The sequence below is a fragment of the Saccostrea cucullata genome, unplaced genomic scaffold (assembly GCF_032062105.1).
Source record: "Saccostrea cucullata isolate Sc308-1 unplaced genomic scaffold, CSIRO_AGI_Scuc_v1 ctg409, whole genome shotgun sequence".
Lineage (NCBI taxonomy): Eukaryota > Metazoa > Mollusca > Bivalvia > Ostreida > Ostreidae > Saccostrea > Saccostrea cuccullata.
This window is the reverse complement of record NW_026923737.1, coordinates 81,675-107,349: the sequence shown is the minus strand read 5'-3', so window position 1 is coordinate 107,349 and position 25,675 is coordinate 81,675. Positions and strand designations below refer to the sequence as shown.

The window sequence follows — 25,675 nt, the reverse complement described above, 5'->3', positions numbered from 1 at the left end:
TTACACAGAAAAAGTCCCAATATCATTTTTATTAAAAGTTATGTTCTGAACAGGTTTTTTTCTACTGGAAAAAGCTACTTACAAAAAGTTAAAGATGCAAGATTTTTGGCATTCTCTATTAAAGTCAACATTTTACAGATTCATTAGTTGTTATATATTCCTTTTTAAATGCAACCTACTGATGTGTTTATTTTTTCTATTGACATACATTTGTATTTCATTTCAATTGCTATATTTATGTTGATTTTGATAACAGAAGATTTATCAATACGGATATTTCACAGTACCTGACTTATACACAGCATTCACTGTCAAAATGACTAGGAAACTGAAGTTTGTGTTCTTGCCATGCTAACAATTACTATAGTTAAAGTTTTAAGTTCAATTACTGTTCGTGACCTTTCCCTTTTACATCGTTTAAATGTTAACAAAATAGTTAGATACTACGCAATTTCTCAAAAGTGAATAATTGATGTTTTCTTGTCAAAGAAATGACTTCATTTTTTCCCATATAGAAAAATTTACAAAGCATATCTGTGCTTATCAAGTTTAAAGTATTTATTTTAAGGAAAGCGACGAAAATTTGGTAAAAAAGATTTGCTTTGCGATAAATATATGTGAAGAAATTGCAGAAAGGCATATTTATATACAATGGACCATTATATATCCGGACGTCAGATATCCGGATGCTTCAGTATTCGGACAATTTTTCATCGGAACAGAATTTTTAAATGTAATTTTTCTGTCTTGTTTAATTGGTGATTCAGGTATCCGGACGCTTCACATTTCCGGAAAAATTGACTGGGAACCAATGCGTCCGGATAAATGAGGCTACATTCAATCAATCTATATATATAAAATTTGATTTTAAAAGAACAAACCTGAAATATAGCTTTCTTGTATGCAAGAAGAATCTTTAGTTTGACATCCTCTCTCTCGGTGGTATCCAAAACAATCTGGGTCTTAAGTAGAAAAAGAATATTGTTTATTTCAAATATGTTCTGCTTTGATTGAACGTAAAGTTGTTGAAATGAGACACATATATAAAGAATTCTTCAATCCTTTCATTGTTTGTATATTAACTTCTAAATTCAGACTTACGAGGGCTGTTTAGAAGTTTTTAGAGACATTTACTTTCACTTCAGAAAAGGTATGGATAATTTCAGAAAAAATCGTTCACATTTATAAAGAACGCATTAAACAATTATGCAAAATTTCTAATTCATAGGACAATTTGATAAGTTCAGCTGAAAAAAATAAACATTCAGGTCTATCGACCCGGATCATCATTGCTACATCATTTTAACGTCACGTCAGCAGATTTTTTTGAATGTGAAACGATCTGGAAGCGTTTACTTTTATTTCTTTGTTATCATACATAACATTATAAAAATCAAACACTCTTTTTTTAAAAGAAAGAATGCCACACCAACTTTTTATTTTATAGATCTCCAAGTCATTTAAACAATGTTTTTTTTGCATATTGTATATTGTTTAATGGACGTTGAGATTGAATACTGTTCGTTATCATCATATCCTTCTTTGCATTGAGAGGCCAACATTAGCTCTTAATAATTTTGTATGATTTTTTAAGTACAAGGGTTGATCCAAAAGTAATGTCATAACTGCGATAAAAATGTTACTAGTCGACGTAAATTAAGGAAATTATGCATGATCAAAGCTATATTTATTACAAATCAGTCCTGAAAAATTCAAATTAAAATGATGTATACTTTTCAAGATATCGAATTATATACAAAGTGCAATTATGATAGTCGCCGAACCAAAATAACATCATAATCATGATGGATACGCGGCGTCATACATTTATACGCTTCCCCTTCGTTTCATTAAAAATATTTGAGATTCACGAAAAAAATTGACACACATTTTCCTTTTTAAAAGAATTATTTGCACCCATTGTAAAGTCAGTCTATACATAATTTAGTTATCAGTCAAAATTCTTTGAACGATATCATAAGAAAAACTAAAGGTTTCTCATATCGCTCTAATCGTCTCTCTTATTGGACAACGTCAGACACCATTTCCAGAACGTTTCTGCCCGACCACCCTTTTTCGATCTTTCTGACCTCTGCTGATCATTCAGTGACCAATGACTAGCTAAAATCGTGGAAACTATCTATAAACAAGTCTCTTATTTATATTCTATCCTCTGTGTGTCTGATTATCATCGTAACTGTTTCTACGGGCTATTTCCCAATTTTGGAACAAGAAGACATTGCAGATCGTTTGAGCGATTTTTCTCCACTTCGACATTTCTTTTATTCAATCCAACAGATTAAAACAACTAAGTTTATAATCAAAAAGCAATGACGTCATTTTATTTTAAACTTAAGACTAGAAAATATTGTAAAATTTTGTCTGTTAAAATATTGAAAGATTAGATGTTTTTTAGATGCTTTTATGTATTTGTCGTTTTTCATTCTAAAATTAACAATTTAAACGTGACGTTTAGTTGTGACGCAGCGACACCCTTTACGTTTAATATTTCAAACGTCTATCAAAATTAATTCAAGTAAACATTATTAAATGACATTTTCAATTTTGATAAGATTTATTTTTGTGCATCTTTTGGTATATTATATTTGATAATATGACGCCAAATATTAAGATATTGACACAGTGACATTACTTTTGGATTAACCCTCTTATTTTTTGAAAGAAAAAAAATATGTACATCCAAATAACATGTTTTCTTGTAAAAAAAATTGCTGTAATTTAAATGAATGCACCACATGAATACCTAATAGATTATGTAAAGAAAAGTCGTATAGATGTTAAAAAATTTAAATAAAACATATTTATGAAAATAAAATATTTATAAAGGAAATTGAAATAAAATAGCCAACCATAATTAATTATTGGAAATTAATAACATTTTCTCTAGAACTTTAGGCTGATTATTTGTAATAAAGGTTTAACATTATTGAACTTGACAATTAAATAGATTTCTTCATTGTAAATACATGAGAAAAACAATAGATTAGTATTTTATTCATTTTGTATTTATTTGAATGATTAAAATGATTAAGAGCTAATATTGGCCTTTCAATGCTGAAACCATTGTTTGAAAAGGATGATCCAAACATCTATAGAATAAAAAGTTGGTGTCACAGTGGCATTCCACTTTTAGATTGGTTAGAAAATGTATGCTGTGCTATACCAGGGTAACGTTTTCATAGGTAATTTTTTTTTTATTTCGTCATATTATAAGCATATTTGGTACACATATTTTATCAATACATTAAAATAATTTGAGCAAAGAGATTGGAAAATATTTTGATAATTATCAACATTATCAAAGACTTAATAGAGCAGGGTCAAAATTGAGCTATTTACTAATTATACACTTAACATGCATAATGTCTAGAGTCATACCTCTAATAAATGGCTTTTAAACGAAATAAAATTAAAACTTATAGATCTAGCATTGTTCTATTATATCAAATGTCAAAATTTAATGTTATACATTGCTTCGTTTAAAATATATCAATTCTTAAATGCAGATAGACTTCATATAAAAAAAGCAAAATACGATGACGTCGAGGGACCTCAAATGGCAACAAATAGCGATAACATCTTTGCACTCGGAAACAAACTCTGAGAATGCTTGATGAAACATAAAATAGATACACCGTGTACTATGCATTTGTTTATAATGGTAATGACTATTTTTATAGTTTTAGAGACTTTGAATTGGACCATAAACGGTCTGCAAAACAAACAAACAAAATATTATAGTTTAAAAAATCGAAGAGTCACTTTTGTGGAACTTGTGCAAAGAAGTATTACGTGAAAAAGAATTTTAAAACATTGACAATCTAATTTAAGGTACTCAAACAATTGTTAGGAATCTAGGAGTTAAGGGCTATGGATACGATTCTATGAATAGGGAAGAAGCTAAAAATCGTGTATGAAATGAAGAGGCAGAGTAATTTTGAAAAACTTTCTCGGCGTTGTTTTGACGTCACAGTGATTTTAACCATGCCTTAATTGTGGTAAAACAAAAAAAAAAAAAAAAAAAAAACTTGTTTAACACTTGTTCCATTTCATCAAATGGAATGAAAAGTTAAACACTGGCAAAATAATTTTTTTTTTCATTTAAAGATGTGTTGATCTAAAATTTTGTAAGAATAATATAGAAATGGAGGACATTATTTTCGTATTTTTGAAGGACCCTTTTAAGTACATGTTTTAACACTGTCCTCCAGAGACTTACAACGCCAAATAAAAAAAGAAAAAAACAAAACAAGGTACAATTAATAAAGTTACAGCCTCAGAAAACTTTTTTTTATTCCGTACACCATTATATGTACAAAGTATATGCTGTACTTTTATATATACAAAAAAAAAGAGAAAGAGACAGAAAGATAGAGAGAGAAGGAGGGGAAACGAGAAACAGAGTTTGATATTTTAAAAAAAATCGATATAGCACTAATCTTTTAGAAAATAGAGAAATTGTATTCCCCTTTAATATCATTATTTTGCGTTTAAATATGCTTCTCGATTAAGTGTTAAATTTCCACCTAGAAACTACCAAAGAATTAGGAAAAACTGATTTAGGGAGGGAGTGCATGTACATCTCTAAGATCCTCTCAAACACCCATCTTTTAAAAAAAATGTCGAAACCTTGAGAATTTCATAGTGTTTACATGCACATCTTCTGTATATATATATATATATTTAAAAGTAAAAATCCAAAAATATCACAAAACATTCACTGCAAGCGCTTTCGCCATGTTCGGCTCTTCAGGCAGTTATACAAATGTCAGGTAGGTTACCTGGTAACGTCAAAAGCATAAAGTTCATTGTGACGTCATAATAGATGTAGGTAGCGTTAAATTGGCGTAATTGTTAATATACAAATCTTGCACTAGCTTTCACACATTATACAAATGAAATTTCAAAATATAAAATATACAGTATCATTTGCGATTAAGTTTGGGTTTAAAGAGGTTGATAAAATAGTTTTCTTTTGCCAAACGTAAATTTTCGTTTTCATTTGGAAGTTTATAAAAAGGGAAAATCTTAAATATTCCTTTGCCACATTTTGCGAAATGTTCACAACACGGCGTATTACGCACACTAGGGTCTTTAATTTGTTGCTTGTGCACACGAACCCTGGCATTTAATTTTCCCGTTTGTCCAATATAATATTCTTTACACGTCGGACAGATGGCATAGTAGATGACGTTTTCCGATTTACAGTTCATAGATGAGTTGGTTCGAATTTCCATTCCTGATTTAAGTTGGATTTTATTCCCCTCTTCTAAATATGTACATGTTCCGCATCTCGGATCTCCGCATTTTTTAATGGTTGGAATTTCCTCCTGTGTTGTAAAACGGGCCTTGGTCAACAGTTTTTTAAGACTTGGTGCTTGTCGTCGACTGTTTATGATATCATTTGGCTGAACTAAACTTTTCATGTTTTCCGATTGTTCTAAAATGGGATAAAATCTTTTAGCGTCCATAAGGATGTTTCTGTTCCTTGGGTTATGGGTAACTACAAAGGCTATTTTCCCGTCATCATCGGTGTCGTCTATATGGCGTAGATTTCTTAGGTCCTCTATTGGAATTTCGGATGCCTTTTCTATTCCAATGTTTATTAGATCCAATGGATAATTTTGTCGTCTTAAATAAAGTTTTAATTCTTCCAAACGTCTACATCGTAGGGTTTCATCTGTAATAATTGTACAAATTCTCCGTGCTAAATTAAACGGAATATTACGTTTTGTGTGGGATGGGTGGCACGATCTAAAATCCAAATATTGGTGCGTGTCCGTGGGTTTACAGTACAAGTCTGTAGTTATACACGATCCATTCTTTATAATAAGAAGATCTAAAAATGGAAGTTCCGTACGACTTTTTTCTATAGTAAATTGTATGGAATCATGGAGGTTATTTAGAAGTGAATGGAATTTAGTTAAGTCTTCTTCACTCCTGGTCCAAAATATGAAGCAGTCATCTAGGTAACGTTTCCAATTATTTTTTATGTATTTAGCAAAGTCGACATCAAACAGTTCAGGTATTTTTCCATATAGTTGATCTTCTAAATATCCCATCACTAAAGTTGCGTATGAGGGAGCAACTTTTGTCCCCATGGCGGTTCCTTTTATTTGTAGGTAGAACTCATTGTTAAAATGGAAATGGTTATTTTCCAACACTATCTTCAGTCCTTCTAAAATGAATTCTTTTGGGAATCGTTCATTTATAATATCCGGATGTTTGTCTATCCAGTAACTAACTGCTTCCAGTCCCAAAGTATGTGGGATATTTGTGTACAAACTTGTAACATCAAAACTGACGAGAATAGTGTTTGGGTCTACATTTTGGGGAATATAATTCAGAAAATCCATATCATCTCTTACGCTGTTATTATTATGGACAAACCCCATTATAAGGAAATGGTACTGAACGAACTTCAGAACTGTCGGTTTTATAGAAAATTAACAGCCAACGAAGATCGTCACACAATGCTCAAGGTTGAGAAATTAACTAAAAAATATGCCGACAATTTAACAAAAAATGAAAATGATTTCTTAACTAACTTTGAATTGAAATCCAGTAATTTCTACGGATTACCAAAAGTCCACAAATCTAAGGAGATCCAGGAAGCTGTGAAAAATTGTGATGACGCATATATCAAAATATCCCAACCTGCTGACCTTAAAATACGTCCGATCATCGCTGGACCTGCATCAAGCACCCAACGACTGAGTAATTTATTGGACATTTTATTGAAACCACTATGCAAATTATTACCCAGCTTCGTAAGAGATGATATGGATTTTCTGAATTATATTCCCCAAAATGTAGACCCAAACACTATTCTCGTCAGTTTTGATGTTACAAGTTTGTACACAAATATCCCACATACTTTGGGACTGGAAGCAGTTAGTTACTGGATAGACAAACATCCGGATATTATAAATGAACGATTCCCAAAAGAATTCATTTTAGAAGGACTGAAGATAGTGTTGGAAAATAACCATTTCCATTTTAACAATGAGTTCTACCTACAAATAAAAGGAACCGCCATGGGGACAAAAGTTGCTCCCTCATACGCAACTTTAGTGATGGGATATTTAGAAGATCAACTATATGAAAAAATACCTGAACTGTTTGATGTCGACTTTGCTAAATACATAAAAAATAATTGGAAACGTTACCTAGATGACTGCTTCATATTTTGGACCAGGAGTGAAGAAGACTTAACTAAATTCCATTCACTTCTAAATAACCTCCATGATTCCATACAATTTACGCCATATAGACGACACCGATGATGACGGGAAAATAGCCTTTGTAGTTACCCATAACCCAAGGAACAGAAACATCCTTATGGACGCTAAAAGATTTTATCCCATTTTAGAACAATCGGAAAACATGAAAAGTTTAGTTCAGCCAAATGATATCATAAACAGTCGACGACAAGCACCAAGTCTTAAAAAACTGTTGACCAAGGCCCGTTTTACAACACAGGAGGAAATTCCAACCATTAAAAAATGCGGAGATCCGAGATGCGGAACATGTACATATTTAGAAGAGGGGAATAAAATCCAACTTAAATCAGGAATGGAAATTCGAACCAACTCATCTATGAACTGTAAATCGGAAAACGTCATCTACTGTGCCATCTGTCCGACGTGTAAAGAATATTATATTGGACAAACGGGAAAATTAAATGCCAGGGTTCGTGTGCACAAGCAACAAATTAAAGACCCTAGTGTGCGTAATACGCCGTGTTGTGAACATTTCGCAAAATGTGGCAAAGGAATATTTAAGATTTTCCCTTTTTATAAACTTCCAAATGAAAACGAAAATTTACGTTTGGCAAAAGAAAACTATTTTATCAACCTCTTTAAACCCAAACTTAATCGCAAATGATACTGTATATTTTATATTTTGAAATTTCATTTGTATAATGTGTGAAAGCTAGTGCAAGATTTGTATATTAACAATTACGCCAATTTAACGCTACCTACATCTATTATGACGTCACAATGAACTTTATGCTTTTGACGTTACCAGGTAACCTACCTGACATTTGTATAACTGCCTGAAGAGCCGAACATGGCGAAAGCGCTTGTAGTGAATGTTTTGTGATATTTTTGGATTTTTACTTTTAAATATACCAAAAACTGTACCGATTCTTCATTTTGCTTTGAAACTATATATATATATATATATATATATATATATATATATATATATATATATATATATATATATATATATATATATATATATATAGAGGATATCTATATTGTGTGATTTGATATTGGCTTTATCCAACGAGTTGAAATGGTGTATATATTCGCGAGGCTTGCCGAGCGAATATACACCATTTCAACGAGTTGGATAAAGCCAATATCAAATCACACAATTATAGATGTTCTATTTATCTCATACGACTTTCGTTTTAACAAAACTTGAGACTTCCCCTGCGAAACTACATGAATGACTGCCAAAATCAAATTGATGACGTATAACTTGATGACGTAGCACCGTTGATGTTTACATGCGTCGAGAGAAAGTAGATCGAGTTCAAAATTTAGAATATTTGCTATCTGTGTCTTTGAAAACATCATGTGAAAATTGCTGGAGCTTTACATCAAACGAACTTCTGACTGAAAGTTGTTAGGACTATGGGAATCGTGAAAATAAACTCTTTTTACGATGGCAGTACAAATCGTGCTAGGCAAGGCTAGGGGCCTAGACGTTGTCTAGATTGTTGGCTGATCCATGGTAAGTTACACCTACATTACTAGGTAGGCATACATAATATAATATAAGAAAGCATTGTTAAAGATGTCAAAGGAGTCTTATAACAACAACTTAACTGGTACATGTAGGCTTTACTTTCTCCGAAAACGATCTAAGAGGGGGGGGGGGGGGGGTAACATCTGTCTTCAAATAGCCAACGGGTTCCTTGATAAAATAAGACACTTCTTTGACATCTTGCTTTTAACGATATTGCTACCCTTTATCATTCATTTTATAAGGGCAACAATTTTCACAAATAAAAGTTTCAATAAAATAAAGTCTTGAAGCGAGGGTTCGTGTCAAAACCGGAAGTGCTATTGATAAAGCATCTACCCGTTGATAAAGCATAAGTTTATCCAACGGCCTGTATCACCAACACGTATGGGATAAATATATATATCCAAAAATGAAAGAAATATCACAGTGTCCGGTAATTAATATTAGAAAAAAATTTTGACAAGGCAACTATGTTAGTAAAACGTAAGCGCTTTCTTCATTATTTCTTCAGACGTTTTACATTTGAAAACAATTCAAAAATGTGACGTAATAACGTTACCTGTTGATAACGTCAACAACAATTCAATGACGTCACAATGCTATTAGAGGAAACAATAATAGAGCCAAAGTAAAATAACATAATTGATAGCGTAATACATAATTAAATCATGAGACAGTCTATATCAAACTATTTAGGGATGGTTTAAAAATATTTATAAAATGTTTTTCTTTTTCCCGTCTTTCTAAAACGCTCTCTGTTTTGAGTTTATAAAAGGGATAAACTGTGAATTGTCCCTGTCCACAAATATCAAGATGTTCACTGAGTTTTATTTTTCTGTACTGGGGTTGGTTGATATGCTGTCTGTGTATACGTATGCGAGTGCGAAGGGCGGTCCCGGTTTCTCCTATGTATAATTCTCCGCATCCAGCGCATTTTATACAATAAATAAGGTTTTTTGATGCACAGGTCATGTCTGCATTTACGGTAAATTTCTTATTTCCGAGTGTAAAAGTACTTCCCTCTTTAATATATCGGCAAGTTCCACAACGTGAATCGGAGCATGTATTGACCGTGTATGAATTCTGTTGCTGAAATACAGATTTGCACAATATTCTCCTGAGATTTTTAGGTTGTCTTTTACTGTTGATGAATTTATATTTTTCCAGCACTTTGGACATTTTCTCATCGGTCTGTAGAAGGTTGTTGAGGTTACGCACTGTAGGGGTAATATTCCTGTTCCTCGGATTGTAGGTAGTTACAAGCGGTAATATTGAGGTATCCGGATTGTCACTATTTGAGGAATTAATAAGTGTTTCTCTGTCGATTTCTGTGGCCTTTTTTATCCCGTCCTCAATGATTCCGGAAGGATAACATTGTTCAAGTAAATACTTTTTCAATTCATTTAGACGTTTATCTCTTGTTTTCTCGTCGCTAACTATTGTGCAGACTCTTCTAGCTAAATTGTACGGGATCGAGCGTTTTGTATGGCTAGGATGACAGGAACTGAAATGAAGGTATTGATGTGTGTCCGTCGGTTTGTAGTATATGTCTGTCGAAAGACATTCTCCATCCTTTTTAATTAAGACGTCCAAAAATGGAATACTTTGAAAACTTTCTTCCATTGTGAAGTTGATGTCAGGATCTAGATCATTCATAATATTTAGGAAAGCTGCTAGATTCGCATCGCTGTCATTCCAAATTATAAAACAATCATCGAGGTATCTTTTCCAATTGTTCTTTATATTTTCTGTAATTTGTTGGTCAAAGTACCGAGTTGTTCTTTCATACATCTTTTCTTCTAGATATCCTAGTGTGAGGGTGGCATAAGTAGGGGCCATTTTCGTTCCCATTGCTGTTCCTTTCTTTTGTGCATAATGCTTGTCGCTAAAGGAGAAAGTATTATTTTGCAATACTATCTTACTCGCCTCTAAGATGAAGTCTTTGCTGAAACGCGCATTAATTTTTTGTGGATATTTATCAATCCAGTATTCGAGCGCCTTGACACCAAGATCAGTAGTAATATTAGTGTACAAGTTGGTAACATCCATTGTGACTAGTTTGGCATTATGACTAACATTTTCAGGTAGATGTCTCAGAAAATCCAGATCATCACGAACATAACTTTTTACTTCTAAGCATAAAGGTTTCAGTAATATGTCCATAAGATGACTCAGCCTTTGTGTAGGAGCATTGGGTCCACCTACGATAGGTCTAAATGTGAGATCTTCCGGATCGTTACATGTAACATATGCAGAGTTTTGTATTTTAATCGCTTCCTTTATTGTTTTAGACTTGTGTATCTTAGGAAGTCCATAAAATGCACTTTCTCTGAAATCAAAATTCATTAAGAAGTCCTCTTCTTTATCTGTTAAACAGGACGTTGTGTTGTGGTTCTTTATCAAGTTTATGATTTTTCGCATTGTCTTTTTGTCACTGTTTTCTGGTATTTCATCGTAAAACTCGCTGTTATTGAGCATTTGTAATATTTTTGATTTGTAGTATTCTGTGTTCATAATCACTACTGCACCTCCCTTGTCTGCTTCTTTGATTACGATTGAACAATCGTTTGTCAGCGATTGAACAGCCTTTTCTTCTTCTTTTCGTAAATTACTTCTTGTATTATTTTTTTCATTCCTTAAAGGTATATTTTGCAGCGTATTACAAACAGTGTCAAGGAGACTGTTCCTTCCTTTCTTTGGATTAAAATTTGATTTGTTCCTTACAAGATCACTTTCAGACGTGTTTTCGTCTTCGTCATCCTTATGAAAAAACTCTGCTAGTCTTAATTTTCTTGTATATTCCTTAATATCCTTAGATAATTCCTGAAGATTAGAATTACTTGGTGTTGGTGTGAATTTTAATCCTTTTGATAATAACTTTATTTCAGCTGCATTTAATGGCCTACTTGACAGGTTTATCACTTTTGGGTCTATTGCTCCCAAGTTTCCCTCTGTCCTTGCAGGTATTGGTACTGCTGAAATCTCTGCCCTTGGCTCTGTTTGCCTCCTCCTAAAAAATAATGTGAGGATTTCTTTCCTATGTAAGTTGTCCCATTTCTTCTGAATAAGTTTCCAGAATGATTTAAAGACTTCATGGGTCCCTGTCCAAGATGTTTGTTTTTAAAAGATTGTTTTTCTGTTGAATATCCTCCCTGAGGTTGGTGGAATTTGTTCTTGTTATACATCTTTGTCGAATGATTTATATTTTCTCGATGCTGCATCTTCCCTGTTTTTCTCCCATTCTTTGAAGCAGGAATTTGAAACGAATTTCTGTTACTTTGCTGATATGTTTCCTTGTAAATAGATGTATTTTTTGGATTTTTTGGTCTACTGGCTGCTTCAGCATAGCTCAATTCCTGTTGTCTTGAGTTAGTTGCTGGTACTGTTTTCTCCATGTTCTTTTTTGTTGCAGGCTCTTTGTGAATTTTTTCCTTAATAGCTCCGTTTCCGTTTCCGTTTCCGTATTTTCTCACGTAGTCAAGTAGCCAAATTTCCTTATATCGCCATCTATCAAGGGATTTCTTTTCCTCTTTTTCGCAGTCTAATTTCCAAATACTCAGTAGAATTTCCAAGATTCTGCCCGTTGCTTTTGTTTGTAATGCTGCATTCATTTGCTCATCAATGTTAATTACATTTTGTTGAGATACACTTGATCTCATGCGTAGTAATTCTATTTCACCCTTAACTCTTTCTACAGCAATGTTAATTCGAACCTTTGTTTGTTCCTCGGGTTCTCCGCGAATGTTTGGAATTCGATATTTGCGAGGTAAAGTTGGATTTTCTTCATGAAGCCATTTCTCATATTGTTCCGCATCCTTAGAATTATTGATTTGCTTCCAATACAACTGTTTTCTGGTATTTAGTTTTCTACTCCATTCTTTTCTCATTGTTTGTTTAATTTTGCGAGCTTCATTTTGTAAAGCAAGTTCATTAACTTGTCGTTGAACTATTTCACTTGGTGACTGATACATTACATGATCATCATTTACGCTAGGTGTAAACACTGATTTCACATATGTGTCCTCATTCATAGATTGGTAAGGGAATCTGTCACCTACCTTGATTAAATTTTTAATCAGTTCAATGGATGTGTCCATTTTTTCCTCAATGAAACTTATCCGTGCAAGAATCTCACTCAATAAATCGTCTGTTTCCTCATGTTGATTTTCCATACATGTCGCCATCTCGGTCACTGGCCAGAATATATCCAAAAACGAAAGAAATATCACAGTGTCCGGTAATTAATATTAGAAAAAAATTTTGACAAGGCAACTATGTTAGTAAAACGTAAGCGCTTTCTTCATTATTTCTTCAGACGTTTTACATTTGAAAACAATTCAAAAATGTGACGTAATAACGTTACCTGTTGATAACGTCAACAACAATTCAATGACGTCACAATGCTATTAGAGGAAACAATAATAGAGCCTTTAAATCATTCTGGAAACTTATTCAGAAGAAATGGGACAACTTACATAGGAAAGAAATCCTCACATTATTTTTTAGGAGGAGGCAAACAGAGCCAAGGGCAGAGATTTCAGCAGTACCAATACCTGCAAGGACAGAGGGAAACTTGGGAGCAATAGACCCAAAAGTGATAAACCTGTCAAGTAGGCCATTAAATGCAGCTGAAATAAAGTTATTATCAAAAGGATTAAAATTCACACAACACCAAGTAATTCTAATCTTCAGGAATTATCTAAGGATATTAAGGAATATACAAGAAAATTAAGACTAGCAGAGTTTTTTCATAAGGATGACGAAGACAAAAACACGTCTGAAAGTGATCTTGTAAGGAACAAATCAAATTTTAATCCAAAGAAAGGAAGGAACAGTCTCCTTGACACTGTTTGTAATACGCTGCAAAATATACCTTTAAGGAATGAAAAAAATAATACAAGAAGTAATTTACGAAAAGAAGAAGAAAAGGCTGTTCAATCGCTGACAAACGATTGTTCAATCGTAATCAAAGAAGCAGACAAGGGAGGTGCAGTAGTGATTATGAACACAGAATACTACAAATCAAAAATATTACAAATGCTCAATAACAGTGAGTTTTACGATAAAATACCAGAAAACAGTGACAAAAAGACAATGCGAAAAATCATAAACTTGATAAAGAACCACAACACAACGTCCTGTTTAACAGATAAAGAAGAGGACTTCTTAATGAATTTTGATTTCAGAGAAAGTGCATTTTATGGACTTCCTAAGATACACAAGTCTAAAACAATAAAGGAAGCGATTAAAATACAAAACTCTGCATATGTTACATGTAACGATCCGGAAGATCTCACATTTAGACCTATCGTAGGTGGACCCAATGCTCCTACACAAAGGCTGAGTCATCTTATGGACATATTACTGAAACCTTTATGCTTAGAAGTAAAAAGTTATGTTCGTGATGATCTGGATTTTCTGAGACATCTACCTGAAAATGTTAGTCATAATGCCAAACTAGTCACAATGGATGTTACCAACTTGTACACTAATATTACTACTGATCTTGGTGTCAAGGCGCTCGAATACTGGATTGATAAATATCCACAAAAAATTAATGCGCGTTTCAGCAAAGACTTCATCTTAGAGGCGAGTAAGATAGTATTGCAAAATAATACTTTCTCCTTTAGCGACAAGCATTATGCACAAAAGAAAGGAACAGCAATGGGAACGAAAATGGCCCCTACTTATGCCACCCTCACACTAGGATATCTAGAAGAAAAGATGTATGAAAGAACAACTCGGTACTTTGACCAACAAATTACAGAAAATATAAAGAACAATTGGAAAAGATACCTCGATGATTGTTTTATAATTTGGAATGACAGCGATGCGAATCTAGCAGCTTTCCTAAATATTATGAATGATCTAGATCCTGACATCAACTTCACAATGAAAGAAAGTTTTCAAAGTATTCCATTTTTGGACGTCTTAATTAAAAAGGATGGAGAATGTCTTTCGACAGACATATACTACAAACCGACGGACACACATCAATACCTTCATTTCAGTTCCTGTCATCCTAGCCATACAAAACGCTCGATCCCGTACAATTTAGCTAGAAGAGTCTGCACAATAGTTAGCGACGAGAAAACAAGAGATAAACGTCTAAATGAATTGAAAAAGTATTTACTTGAACAATGTTATCCTTCCGGAATCATTGAGGACGGGATAAAAAAGCCCACAGAAATCGACAGAGAAACACTTATTAATTCCTCAAATAGTGACAATCCGGATACCTCAATATTACCGCTTGTAACTACCTACAATCCGAGGAACAGGAATATTACCCCTACAGTGCGTAACCTCAACAACCTTCTACAGACCGATGAGAAAATGTCCAAAGTGCTGGAAAAATATAAATTCATCAACAGTAAAAGACAACCTAAAAATCTCAGGAGAATATTGTGCAAATCTGTATTTCAGCAACAGAATTCATACACGGTCAATACATGCTCCGATTCACGTTGTGGAACTTGCCGATATATTAAAGAGGGAAGTACTTTTACACTCGGAAATAAGAAATTTACCGTAAATGCAGACATGACCTGTGCATCAAAAAACCTTATTTATTGTATAAAATGCGCTGGATGCGGAGAATTATACATAGGAGAAACCGGGACCGCCCTTCGCACTCGCATACGTATACACAGACAGCATATCAACCAACCCCAGTACAGAAAAATAAAACTCAGTGAACATCTTGATATTTGTGGACAGGGACAATTCACAGTTTATCCCTTTTATAAACTCAAAACAGAGAGCGTTTTAGAAAGACGGGAAAAAGAAAAACATTTTATAAATATTTTTAAACCATCCCTAAATAGTTTAATATAGACTGTCTCATGACTTAATTATGTATTACGCTATGAATTATGTTATTTTACTTTGGCTCTATTATTGTTTCCTCTAATAGCATTGTGACGTCATTGAATTGTTGTTGACGTTATCAACAGGTAACGTTATTACGTCACATTTTTGAATTGTTTTCAAATGTAAAACGTCTGAAGAAATAATGAAGAAAGCGCTTACGTTTTACTAACATAGTTGCCTTGTCAAAATTTTTTTCTAATATATATATATATATATATATATATATAGATAGATAGATAATCCAATAAAAAGTCTCAGTGGTCGGTATTAAATATTTAAAATAAAAAAGAAAACACGAAAAACTTCAGTAAAGCTGTAGGCCTTTCATTCTATCTTCAGAAGCTTTACAAAATAAACAATTGTAGTAACATAGTAACGTTACACAATAATTGGCGGAGTATATGACGTCGTTATTATGAAGTCAAATGAATTATGACGTCATAGTTAGCAGCTCATTGCGTACAGGTAAAAGTACGGGAAATTTTCAAGTTCTTAATAAAATGCAGATAAACATATGCATACATAATTAAATCTAATAGATATACATTACATCAGATTGTTAAGCTTTGGTTTTAACGCACAAATAAAATGTTTTTCTTTTTGGCGTCTACAAATATCATTTCCTCCTGCTACTTTATAAAACGGAAATATCGTAAGAAATTTAGAATTTTGTTTTGTTAATCTGTGAAGTATCGTTTCTTGGGCTTCGGAAGCAAATTGAAAGTGTGGGGGGGGGCTAACCGAAAGTGGGGGGGGGGCTTAAGTTAACCAACAAAAAAAGGTAAATCTCAATTTTCAATGCCTATATAATAGTTAATTTTTGCAAAAAAAGGGGGGGGGGGAGCTAAGCCATCATAAGACTGAACTTTTGTCCCCCACTTTTACTGAAAGTAGGGAATATATTACTTTTGGTCCGTCCGTCTGTAGATCTGTCCAGCTTATTTTCTGTCTGTCTGCAACACTTTCTTTTTCGCGCGATATTCCGAGAAGCTTTTGGGTTTTTACAATGAAATTTTCTATAACAACTTCCCCTGGTGTAATTATAAGAATTCTATAAATTTGGATGTAAAAATTTCATAGGGTCAAGGATCGCAAAATCATAAATTCTGTCTATTTTAACACTTTTGTTTGGGCGCGATATCTTGAGAAGAAGTTCAGCTTTTGCTGTGAAGTTTTATGGCACAACTCCCTAAAGTTATTGCCCAAGAAATACCCCTATTGATTTTGGGGTCAAAAGGTTATAGAGTTGAGATTTCATACATTCTGTTTGTATATAAAACTTTGATTTCCGGGCCATATCTCAGGTAGCTTTTAAACTTTTTCAATCTAATTTTATATCTTAACGCCCCATGGCCCCGACCACCCCCCTTAAACTGTCCCCCTCGCCCAACCTCCCCCCCCCACCCCCACCCCCGCCATCATAACATGCTTTTCTTTTTTCCCGTAAATCATAAACAAGTAAGGAGACAAAGATTCTTAAAATTAGCTTGTGCTGATTAAGTCTTCACCATAACAGCATATTATTCAGCATCAAAAAAACATTAGCTTAACTGTACAAATCAAAAACACGTTTTATTGTTAAGAATACAATTCAATGAAAAGGGAGAACCAAATCAATATTCAATACAGTCAATTTATTTTATTACTTTACATGGTCAGTTTGGTGTTACGTACTTTGAATTTAAATTCGACTTTAGAAATGTTTATGCATCTACCCGTTTTAACTGGACTTGTGTATATATTAACAAGATAGTGTATCCATATGTATATTTACATCAGAACGGGGATATTTCTAGTGAGCATTGGCTCACAGACTTCTTGTTGGTGTTTGGGTTAACATTTTTTGCTCGACTGAGCTGAAAGCCCGTGGGCTTTTCAGATCACATTTTGTCTGTCATCTTACTGTAAATTTTTCACATTTTCAGGTTCTTCTTCTTCTTATAAGTATATCTATTCAATTTCAACCAAACTTGCCACAAATCATCCGTGGATTAAGGGCATTAAGTTTTTTTTCAAATGAAGGACCGTGCCTTCTTTCTAGGAAGGTAGTGAATTAGTGAAAATTTAGTGACATCTTTTAAACATTTTTGTCTCTACAATAGGTGATCAAAGTTTTTCATAAAATATATAAGAATTCTTTCAAAATCTATTGAGATTCTGAAATACGCTTTTTTTAAACTTGTATCTAACAACGTACTGCCCGGCTATTAAATTGCACTGTCACGATGACCCACAGTCATATACATGTAGTGCTGCATATAATTCTGATGTCGGCTGCTAGTGAGTGTGAATCGTGCATGCTGAATCTACGAATTCTCAGGCATTAGACTGACTTGAAGAATAGAAGTGCAATCAACACTTATCTTTATATTACCCATGGGAGTGGTGCTTGGCAAATATCAATGATGTCAGCAGTTTTGAGGAAAGGGTGCAAAACTTTTCAAATTACGAATTAAAGCTTTAAAACTTTATTCTCAGACAACAATTTGAGGCCTTAATTAAATAATTTCAACATTTTTTTTTTTTTTGGGGGGGGGGGATTTCAATATCTTATACGTACTCAATAATATTGATGAGTAAAACTATAAAATGGACATATGGCATGGAATAAACGAGTAAACAATAAATAAATTGAAGTAAAATAATGTCGAAGGTGATAACACAAAGTCTGCGCAGCGAGCTTCAGCAGAGTTTATGAAAAATAATTAAAGAATGTTTTACTGGGGTCGGAGAAAGAGATTCTTTGACTATTTTAAGATTTCATATCTCTTAATTAAACATCCTCTTTAAAACAACCCGAAAACACGTTATAATTAAATTGCAATATAACATTTTATTGCAGCTGGTTCCATGGAGTTAAGAAATGCCACTTGTGCTTTGAAAAAAAATTATTTGTCATTTAGTAAACATGCAAAATCATGAAATCTATATAATTTATTATATTTTATTCTCGATTTGAATACGATTTTCGTGGGTACTCACACGTATGATTGATATACACAGAGAAATTTGTATTTATGAACTTACAGTAGCTCTACACAGTAGCTTATTTAATATGCTTACTTTACAAGTTTGGTTGAATTTCACGTTAATAATATTAACATTTTATAGTGTGTAAGTGTTTGAAAGAATGTGTGTATTTCAAGTTAAAACATTATTCAAGAGAATTATTGCTGAACACCACTAATTCCGTATCAGATGTAGCTACATAATTTCGGGAGAGTTCTGGCTTCATTAAGAAGCTTCAATGGATCGATTCCCTCTCTGGGAGTAAAATCTTTTGATGTGAACTTTGAAGCGACATTTCATATCAACAAGTAGCCCTATAGAGCGTAAGGATAACCTAAAAGTTTCTGAAGATATTTTTAGGTTTTGAAATCGGATGCACAAACACAATGTACATATTACATGTCAAGATGACAATATTCTGAAGGTTGAAAATGAAAATTAATACATTCAGTTGTTAATAAAAAGAATGTTTAGATTGGAGAAATTCAGAATGTTTGACTGTTTTTGAACCCCATGATTTGTAGATGGATATCATTTATATTGATTTTATATGATATTATATAAGATTTATATCCCCGAGCCTAAGCAATTCTTTTTACCACATCTTTTTTAAATAGCTATCAATATTATACACCGTGTTTTATATTACGAATCCACACTATTTACTTCATCATTTTCATGCACCCCCCCCCCCTATATTCAACCCCAAAGGATGTTGGACATTTTTACTTCACAAATTATATTTATCACACTTATTCATAATGTGTACGATAGGCAATACTCGTGAAAAAACCCATAATATTCGTTCCACACACACACCCTCCCTCAGCCTAAAAGACCCCATTATAGTTTCTCTTAAAATGTGTAGCGGGGTATTTATTCGTGATTGAAATATTATTTTGGATTTTTCACACTAAGATACACATGATGAATAAGTGTAATAAATATAATTAGTGAAAAAAATATCCAACAAGCCCCGGGGTTGAATATCGAAGGTGTGTGTGTGTGTGGGGGGGTCCTGTCCACAAGTACATGTACCATGTAGGATAAAGGGTAAACATGTGATAAAGATTGTTTACCATTTCATACACAGGTAAACCTTAACAAATTAATATACACAATCGTTACACTGTAAACGTGTGTTTAAATTAAAATGTGGTTTAACATATCCAGTACCAAGTGGATTTAACGTACCCTTCTCAACCGCAAAACAAGGGCTGACAATGTTACCGTACAATAAGTATTAGGGAAAATCTTAAGAAATGTGTTTCATAAAACAAAACAAATCCGCATTATGCAATGTTGGATTTCTTTATAGTCTTCAGGTATAATGGGGCGAGGGGTGTGTGTTAAATTTCTCTGATTCTTTGACCTATCTGCAGAAGTGTAGCTCTCCAAAAAAAAAATATATTGGCAGACTGGAGAGCTACAATTCACCCACTGAAAAAACTGTATATTTATTGCGCACAAAAAATTGCGCTCGGTTCTGGATTGATTGATTCTTTTAAATTCATACCGCAAAAAAGCTTTATTTCAAAAAATTACTTATTTCTCTATTAAGTGATCTAGTATTTCCGTATTGAAAGGCCGATTTTAGCTCTTAATTATTTTAAAATAAGAAGATTGGGGGATAAGGCGGGCAGAATGCCTATAGCGTCAGATATTAAGAAATCACATTTTACTATGTAAATTGAGTGTTTAAATTTACTTCTCATTATTGAATTTTATTAAGTTATGAGAGAAAAAACATTTTCTGAGAGAAAATTCATCTCTTGAAAAATTCATTTATAAAAATATTAGATGGTATACATGGGATTCGAACCCCAGCAATAAAATACCGAACTATCATTCTGCATTGAGACTAACGCGCTAACCACTATTCTACATGGCTCATGATGATTAGGGGCATTTAAATCATGTTTGTGATATGACCCTCGATTTAACGAACTTGAAGTATTTCTTGGAAATGTGCGAAAGTTTTGTCATAAAAGTGTACTTGTAAGGTATAGTGAGTCCTCGCTCTATTTTTTTTTTTTGTAAACCAAAAAATATTTATTTGTTTGCAAACTTTTAAGTTTATCTTTCAAAAAAAAAAATGGAGTGAAGACCCACTCATATTGAAAAAATTGTTAAAGTATGAAAAAATGATCGTTTTAGTTCTTTTTTAAGTCTGTGTATGCTTTTTCATCGCAAATATTTTCAGTCTTTGTGGGATTTTTGTAAATTTTAGAGATTATACTTTAATATTGAATTAAATATGAAATAAAATTTGGATATAATTGAGATTAAAATTATCTGTCGCGCTATAGGTATTCTGTCCGCCTTATTCGCCCATGTTCTTTTTTGTTCCCCCCCCCCAAAAAAAAAAACACTGAACAAAAAGGTTGACTCAGAGATCTATTAAATAAAAAGTTGGTGTGGCATTACTCCTTAAGGGACTCCAACCCTCAGCCAGAAAGGACAACTCTTTAATTTATAATTTAATTCAAAAAGTCTTTAGATGAAGCTTGAAAATTAAATCTTTTCATGCAACAATTTTCATTATATGCCCCTCAATGTGCTTTAAGGTTCTTTGAACTTCTCAGAAAGATCTAATTAAAAGTAGATATTTTTATTTTAAAAGAACATTTTTAGATACCAATGTTTATTAACATGATATGAAATTAGAAGCAATTTATGGAGCTTTGCAAAGAACCTTGAAGCACATTGAGAGGCATATAATGAAAATTGTTGCATGAAAATATTTAATTTTCAAGCTAAATTTAAAGACTTTTTAAATTAAATTATAAATTAAAGAGTTGTCCTTCCTGACTGAGGGTCAGAGTCCCTTAACAACATTTTTAAGGAATGCTTTGTTGAGGAAAGAGTGAGAGAATATGTTTGGAACACACGATTAGAAATATTTTAAGGGACATTTTAAAAACATGGAGAAATTCGTAAATCGAAAAACGTGCACTCTTTTGTGGCTTGTGGGCTCGTGACTTTGTATCTTTTCTCATTCAACAGTTATGACCAAGGTTCAAGTTTTTGAAAAGTAGGTCAAACTTCAAGCTCATGGTAATGAGGTAAAAAAAATTATAGTGCATTTAGAAAGGTTTTGTCACAGTTTAAACACACGAATAACATAAATATTCTATCTTTTCTCTGTTCTAATTCAAAAGATAAGACCAAGCACAGGGGCATCTTATCCACTCTGTTCTCTACTTCACATATAAAAATACACGTATATTTTTATATGTGAAGTAGAGAACAGAGTGGATAAGATGCCCCTGTGGACCAAGGTTAAATTTTTGTGACATACGAACAGATTTACAGTCTGACTGACAAAAAGACAGAAAAATAAGATTTGATTTAATTAGACTCCTCGCTTTCGCGAAAGCGGGGAAATTAAATGTTTTACACGAGAGAGAGAGAGAGAGAGAGAGAGAGAGAGAGAAATTTAGGGAGAGAAAAAAGAGCAAGAAAAGGATATTGAGCTTTAATAATTTACAAACAATTTGGACAACCTTTAACACACAACAGAAAGATCTACATGATTATCTAAATGTCCTTCAAATTAATTTTGAATTAAATTTCCCCCCTCTTTTTCCCTTTTAGAATTTATTATATGCTGCTGTCAAATTTTTGACTGAATGAATATTCCGCAAGTTTTTTTTAAATGTCCAGTTCAAACATAATTATAAACTCAAAACAGAGAGCGTTTTAGAAAGACGGGAAAAAGAAAAAACATTTTATAAATATTTTTAAACCATCCCTAAATAGTTTAATATAGACTGTCTCATGACTTAATTATGTATTACGCTATGAATTATGTTATTTTACTTTGGCTCTATTATTGTTTCCTCTAATAGCATTGTGACGTCATTGAATTGTTGTTGACGTTATCAACAGGTAACGTTATTACGTCACATTTTTGAATTGTTTTCAAATGTAAAACGTCTGAAGAAATAATGAAGAAAGCGCTTACGTTTTACTAACATAGTTGCCTTGTCAAAATTTTTTTCTAATATATATATATATATATATATATATATATAGATAGATAGATAATCCAATAAAAAGTCTCAGTGGTCGGTATTAAATATTTAAAATAAAAAAGAAAACACGAAAAACTTCAGTAAAGCTGTAGGCCTTTCATTCTATCTTCAGAAGCTTTACAAAATAAACAATTGTAGTAACATAGTAACGTTACACAATAATTGGCGGAGTATATGACGTCGTTATTATGAAGTCAAATGAATTATGACGTCATAGTTAGCAGCTCATTGCGTACAGGTAAAAGTACGGGAAATTTTCAAGTTCTTAATAAAATGCAGATAAACATATGCATACATAATTAAATCTAATAGATATACATTACATCAGATTGTTAAGCTTTGGTTTTAACGCACAAATAAAATGTTTTTCTTTTTGGCGTCTACAAATATCATTTCCTCCTGCTACTTTATAAAACGGAAATATCGTAAGAAATTTAGAATTTTGTTTTGTTAATCTGTGAAGTATCGTTTCTTGGGCTTCGGAAGCAAATTGAAAGTGTGGGGGGGGGGGGGCTAACCGAAAGTGGGGGGGGGGGGGGGGGGGGGGCTTAAGTTAACCAACAAAAAAAGGTAAATCTCAATTTTCAATGCCTATATAATAGTTAATTTTTGCAAAAAAAGGGGGGGGGGGAGCTAAGCCATCATAAGACTGAACTTTTGTCCCCCACTTTTACTGAAAGTAGGGAATATATTACTTTTGGTCCGTCCGTCTGTAGATCTGTCCAGCTTATTTTCTGTCTGTCTGCAACACTTTCTTTTTCGCGCGATATTCCGAGAAGCTTTTGGGTTTTTACAATGAAATTTTCTATAACAACTTCCCCTGGTGTAATTATAAGAATTCTATAAATTTGGATGTAAAAATTTCATAGGGTCAAGGATCGCAAAATCATAAATTCTGTCTATTTTAACACTTTTGTTTGGGCGCGATATCTTGAGAAGAAGTTCAGCTTTTGCTGTGAAGTTTTATGGCACAACTCCCTAAAGTTATTGCCCAAGAAATACCCCTATTGATTTTGGGGTCAAAAGGTTATAGAGTTGAGATTTCATACATTCTGTTTGTATATAAAACTTTGATTTCCGGGCCATATCTCAGGTAGCTTTTAAACTTTTTCAATCTAATTTTATATCTTAACGCCCCATGGCCCCGACCACCCCCCTTAAACTGTCCCCCTCGCCCAACCTCCCCCCCCCACCCCCACCCCCGCCATCATAACATGCTTTTCTTTTTTCCCGTAAATCATAAACAAGTAAGGAGACAAAGATTCTTAAAATTAGCTTGTGCTGATTCAGTCTTCACCACAACAGCATATTATTCAACATCAATAAAACATTAGCTTAACTGTACAAATCAAAAACACTCTTTATTGTTAAGAATACAATTCAATGAAAAGGGAGAACCAAATCAATATTCAATACAGTCAATTTATTTTATTACTTTACATGGTCAGTTTGGTGTTACGTACTTTGAATTTAAATTCGACTTTAGAAATGTTTATGCATCTACCCGTTTTAACTGGACTTGTGTATATATTAACAAGATAGTGTATCCATATGTATATTTACATCAGAACGGGGATATTTCTAGTGAGCATTGGCTCACAGACTTCTTGTTGGTGTTTGGGTTAACATTTTTTGCTCGACTGAGCTGAAAGCCCGTGGGCTTTTCAGATCACATTTTGTCTGTCATCTTTCTGTAAATTTTTCACATTATCAGCTTCTTCTTCTTCTTATAAGTAGATCTATTCAATTTCAACCAAACTTGCCACAAATCATCCGTGGATTAAGGGCATTAAGTTTTTTTTCAAATGAAGGACCGTGCCTTCTTTCTAGGAAGGTAGTGAATTAGTGAAAATTTAGTGACATCTTTTAAACATTTTTGTCTCTACAATAGGTGATCAAAGTTTTTCATAAAATATATAAGAATTCTTTCAAAATCTATTGAGATTCTGAAATACGCTTTTTTTAAACTTGTATCTAACAACGTACTGCCCGGCTATTAAATTGCACTGTCACGATGACCCACAGTCATATACATGTAGTGCTGCATATAATTCTGATGTCGGCTGCTAGTGAGTGTGAATCGTGCATGCTGAATCTACGAATTCTCAGGCATTAGACTGACTTGAAGAATAGAAGTGCAATCAACACTTATCTTTATATTACCCATGGGAGTGGTGCTTGGCAAATATCAATGATGTCAGCAGTTTTGAGGAAAGGGTGCAAAACTTTTCAAATTACGAATTAAAGCTTTAAAACTTTATTCTCAGACAACAATTTGAGGCCTTAATTAAATAATTTCAACATTTTTTTTTTTTTGGGGGGGGGGATTTCAATATCTTATACGTACTCAATAATATTGATGAGTAAAACTATAAAATGGACATATGGCATGGAATAAACGAGTAAACAATAAATAAATTGAAGTAAAATAATGTCGAAGGTGATAACACAAAGTCTGCGCAGCGAGCTTCAGCAGAGTTTATGAAAAATAATTAAAGAATGTTTTACTGGGGTCGGAGAAAGAGATTCTTTGACTATTTTAAGATTTCATATCTCTTAATTAAACATCCTCTTTAAAACAACCCGAAAACACGTTATAATTAAATTGCAATATAACATTTTATTGCAGCTGGTTCCATGGAGTTAAGAAATGCCACTTGTGCTTTGAAAAAAAATTATTTGTCATTTAGTAAACATGCAAAATCATGAAATCTATATAATTTATTATATTTTATTCTCGATTTGAATACGATTTTCGTGGGTACTCACACGTATGATTGATATACACAGAGAAATTTGTATTTATGAACTTACAGTAGCTCTACACAGTAGCTTATTTAATATGCTTACTTTACAAGTTTGGTTGAATTTCACGTTAATAATATTAACATTTTATAGTGTGTAAGTGTTTGAAAGAATGTGTGTATTTCAAGTTAAAACATTATTCAAGAGAATTATTGCTGAACACCACT

At 33.0% G+C, this 25,675-nt stretch overlaps 2 protein-coding genes across 2 annotated transcripts; both read left to right on the top strand.

Moving 5' to 3' along the window:
* Positions 1–6,425: 6,425 nt before the first annotated feature.
* On the top strand, positions 6,426–7,307 carry LOC134264799 (uncharacterized). Its single transcript, XM_062747079.1, has one exon. It carries the CDS (start codon positions 6,426–6,428, stop codon positions 7,305–7,307), a length of 882 nt encoding a protein of 293 aa, XP_062603063.1.
* A 5,751-nt stretch (positions 7,308–13,058) lies between these two features.
* Positions 13,059–15,621, top strand: LOC134264798 (uncharacterized). The gene is made up of 3 exons (XM_062747078.1): positions 13,059–13,064; positions 13,291–13,394; positions 13,437–15,621. The coding sequence occupies exons 1-3, from the start codon at positions 13,059–13,061 to the stop codon at positions 15,619–15,621; spliced, it is 2,295 nt and encodes a 764-aa protein (XP_062603062.1).
* Positions 15,622–25,675: the final 10,054 nt, after the last annotated feature.